At 37.1% G+C, this 4,199-nt stretch overlaps 1 protein-coding gene across 1 annotated transcript; it reads left to right on the forward strand.

Moving 5' to 3' along the window:
* The first annotated feature begins 1,746 nt into the window (after positions 1 to 1,746).
* On the forward strand, positions 1,747 to 3,471 carry srek1ip1 (SREK1-interacting protein 1). The gene is made up of 5 exons (XM_087782519.1): positions 1,747 to 1,851; positions 2,513 to 2,560; positions 2,639 to 2,800; positions 2,896 to 2,968; positions 3,038 to 3,471. The coding sequence occupies exons 1-5, from the start codon at positions 1,839 to 1,841 to the stop codon at positions 3,270 to 3,272; spliced, it is 531 nt and encodes a 176-aa protein (XP_087638645.1). The 5' UTR covers positions 1,747 to 1,838; the 3' UTR covers positions 3,273 to 3,471.
* Positions 3,472 to 4,199: the final 728 nt, after the last annotated feature.

Raw genomic sequence — 4,199 nt, forward strand, 5'->3', positions numbered from 1 at the left:
TTATTACTATTACTATTAGTAGTACTAGTAGTAGTAGTAGTAGTAGTAGTAGTAGTATTCTACTGTGAATCCACCCAGTGGGCAGAAGAAAACAAAATGAAGATTTTTTATGAACACCAGATTGATAGCTTTGAGGTTCATCTGCTGTGATAACGACAACCATTTGTCTCAATATAAAGACACACGATAAAGATTATGTTTTCATACACGGCCCAGGATCGTCAGGAAATAGATTGTGTGCACGTGTAATGTCAGGGTCAACAACTCTGGGATGAGCGCACGTCTGGGGTCTCCTCATCTGCACATACTTTCCATCTGGCAGGGCGACTCTCCTGCCTTCCTTAAAGAAGCCACAGACGGAGGACGGTGGTGATCATGCGGCTGATATTGTGTCTGAAAACTTTGTGTAGCGGGATTAATGCAATAAAACATTGAATGTTCTTCTCACTCACTTAATCCTCTGCAGGCTGAATTGAGGTTAAAGGTGCCACATGACTAGACGTGAGAAAATTGGTGGTTTAACGCCTTCCTCAAGTACACCACACAAGATTTAGTGAAAAAGTTAGCAACAATGAATGACATCTGATGGGGTTATAAATTATATTATTACTGAATTCTTCTTGACATTTAAATTATGATTTTTGTTGTTGTAAATTTTCTAGAAAAAACTCTTTAACTGTATGATCCTGTATGATAGATCCAGTCACTATTTTTAGTTTTGTCTCTCAGTTAGATTCATCATGAACTGGATTCCTTAACAAGCATCAACAAACCATGATCAACACTTATCCCTCGTATTCTTACTCTTCAATATGTCAAAACTTCAGGTTGTTTACACTTAACTAGAGTCTAATTTCTATGAAGATAATCCTCTCCTTGAGTGTGTTTCCTCAGCCTTCTTCCCACAGTCCAGAAGTTAATTGATGACCTATTGTCCTCAGCAGACCTGGGCAAAGTGCAGCCTGAAGGCCACATATGGTATGTTTGACTGGACTTGATGGGTGAAACTATGCATCTTATCAGGTAGAAATGTGTTTGACACAGTTTAAATTTCCCCTTCTATTGATTACTCACTTAATATAACTATTGTGACTACTTTTTATTTGATTTGATCTTTTTATTTGTCTATAACACGATAATAGACAAAGTAAGTAAGTAAGTAAGTCATTTTTATTTGTATAGCGCTTTTCCAGACAAGGGTCTGCGCTTAAAGGGTCACAAAGCGCTTAAACAATCAAAACAATATTCAATAAATTATATACTTTAAAGATCAAGATAAAACTGATAACACAACAGGAGTTGCAGAAAATCAAGGAAAAGCCTGAACAAATAAAAGTTAAAGCATAATGTTATTTTCTTTAATGGTGAGCAGTATTCGTTTATGAATGCATAGACTAATATAAATCTAAACAATCTAATAAAATAAATGTCAATTGCATAATTACATTTTTTTTTATTCACTCATGTCGAAACTATGTTCCTTCTTTCTTCTGTTTTGGCCGCTACCTTAAATACCCTTAGAATATTAAATTCTCTCACTCATATTTTTGGTTTATTTAAGTTGTTCATGCTGTTAAGGTATAAACAAAAATGTACTATATTTTTTTTCAACCATCATCTATCCTGGCGGCTCAAGTTTTTAACTGTAGTTTTTTTTTTTCAAAGTTCAGCATTTACCACTCCAGACCACTTGGGTGCGGTGTTGACGTGCTGTTGTCTTGAAGCGGAACCTTCGTCGCGTGGAACGTTTCTCGTCGAGGTTGTTTCGATAGTGCACCCTGCGGAGTCCCATTGTTTTGGCGCTTTAGTAGATTTACATTGTTTGTTTTTTGTCTGCGATGGCGGTTCCAGGCAAGTATCTCTTCTCTTCATATATTAATATGTGTTTAAATCTATGAAAAATACTTCATCTTGAATGTGAACACGATGTTCTTCACGTCGATGTTCGTCACTGATACGTTTACGGTTCACAGCTATTAAGACTAAACCAGTGTTTACAAAGTTGATTTAAACTTAAATAGTGTTCTGCGAAAAACTAACAATTGGTTTGATCCTAGTTAAAGGTTAACATTGTGAACCACATACGTGTTTGTAGCAAGCCTCGATTATATTGTAAATTATACTACAGTTCTTCTCAGATATATGGTGTTTAGTAGTAGTAGTAGTTATAATATGAATACATTCAACAATACAAACTGTTGCTAGAAGGTTGACGGAAATGTTGGAGTTAAAAGGCATTTTATTGATATTTGTAAGTAGTAAATTATCCACATACGTTTTTTTATATACATTATGTAGTATGAAAATAACCTAAAGTTTAAGATGGATTTTCTTTGGAGTGTTTATAAAGGACAGGAATTTTCTTTAATCTTTTGTGGAGAGGAGAGACACAAAGAAAAAGTGGGAAGTATTACAAAAGTAGCTCTATGTATTGTAAATGTTTTATTTAATTGTTTTTATATAATGTTCATCTCTTCTCCATTGTGTAAACATCTCTGTTCTTTAATTTTAGGTCCCAACAAGGACAACATCAGAGCCGGCTGCAAGAAATGTGGCTATCGTGAGTATTAACGCCAGTGAATGAAACGTCTTTCACACATTTTTTTGCATCGATGCTAAAGTTTCATTTATTTTTAAGCGGGCCATTTGACGTTTGAGTGCCGGAACTTTGTCAGAGTCGACCCGCAGAAGGACATCGTGTTGGACGTGAGCAGCACCAGCACCGACGACAGTGACGACGACGTCCCGGCTCCTCAGAACAATACACAGAAAGTTGGAAGAGGTCCTCGTCGAGAGAGAGGTGCAGACTTTAAGAAGATCCGTGGATGTAACTGGTTCATATCTGGAAATTCTGTTTTATTATGAATACATGTTGCATTTTTGCTTGAATTACAGATTCCAGTGAAGATGACAGAAGGAGGGACAGGCGGAAACTGAAGAGAAACCGAGACAGAAAGCCGAGAAAAAGGTAACTCTGCTCTTTAAACTAAACGCAACATTGTTTGTAAAACTTTTTTTTATCTGTTGGGCTTTTCAGATCTTCGTCATCATCTTCACTGAGTGAAGCCGAGGCCACCAAGAAGAAGAAGAAGCGGAGCAGGTCGTCGTCCGATGAAGAGGCACGAAAGAGGAAAAAGAAAATGAAAAGCCACAAGAAGAAAAGCAAGAAGAACAAAAAGGAACACGGTCAACATTCCAAGAAGAAGGAGAAGGAGAAGAAGAAAAGAGAGACGTCCTCGTCCAACTCCAGCAAGTCGTCGGAGAGCGACTGAGGACCGACTGAGGAACGATTGCATCATGTGTTTTACTTTCTTAACATCTGTAAAAAAAAAGAAAACTCTTGTTTCCGTAATAATGCAAATCGGTTTTGGGTTTTTTGTGTCGGTTCCCTTCCAAAAAACCTCCCCCTCTTTTTAAATTCTCCAATATTCCAACGTTTTTGTTTTAATAAAAGTATATATTTGTATTCAAGCGATTGTTCCGTTTTCACTGTGCTGGTCTGAAACTAGGTGTAGGAGCAGTTTTAACCTCTGGAGGGCAGCAACACACAACGCTTCACCAACAAAAGCTTGTCGAAGATTAAAACAATTTAATTGGCGTCTGTGACAATTACAGTCAGGCTTCTAACTTCAAAATGTGCTGTGATTTGCAAAGACTAATTAAAGGCAGTTAAGATGAATTTAAAGGAAAATAATGGTTCAAAAAGTCAGAAGTGAACTTTATTTAAACAATGCTACAAACCATGGACATGCTTTTTAGAATTCTTCATTTAATAACTTAATCTTAATATAATGTTTCTTCATAGTAAACTGGAATGTTTTTACCCTATTTCCCGAAGGAGATCTCCAGAGAGATTAATAAAAGTGCCGTCAACTATAACGTACTTTTACTTTAAGTATACATTAATGGGCTGGGTCTGCCCCATGATCTCCTGCCAGTTGGGGGGGAGAAGACATACTAAAAAATTGGTCTAAACTGGCACCCGTCAATGTCACATTAGCTTTAAGGAAGAGTTCAGACACTCAGTTTTTTGACACTGGATACTTAGTTGCTCTCCAAGTTTCTTCCATCAGATTCAACTCCTAAAGTTCAAGACATCTAGTGCAAGAAGAAGCAAAGTGACACCAAAACAGGTTTTACAAATTCATTGACAAGCGCTTTGTCCCGGGGTCGCGGGGAGACTGGAGCATATACCAGAG

Source organism: Callionymus lyra, chromosome 2, assembly GCF_982586985.1.
Source record: "Callionymus lyra chromosome 2, fCalLyr1.hap1.1, whole genome shotgun sequence".
Classification (NCBI taxonomy): Eukaryota; Metazoa; Chordata; class Actinopteri; order Syngnathiformes; family Callionymidae; genus Callionymus; species Callionymus lyra.

Coding starts and splice junctions, on each gene's coding strand:
- srek1ip1 (XM_087782519.1), top strand. Junction 2,561..2,638: donor CTGCAAGAAATGTGGCTATC/GTGAGTATTAAC, acceptor TTTATTTTTAAG/CGGGCCATTTGACGTTTGAG. Junction 2,969..3,037: donor GACAGAAAGCCGAGAAAAAG/GTAACTCTGCTC, acceptor TGGGCTTTTCAG/ATCTTCGTCATCATCTTCAC.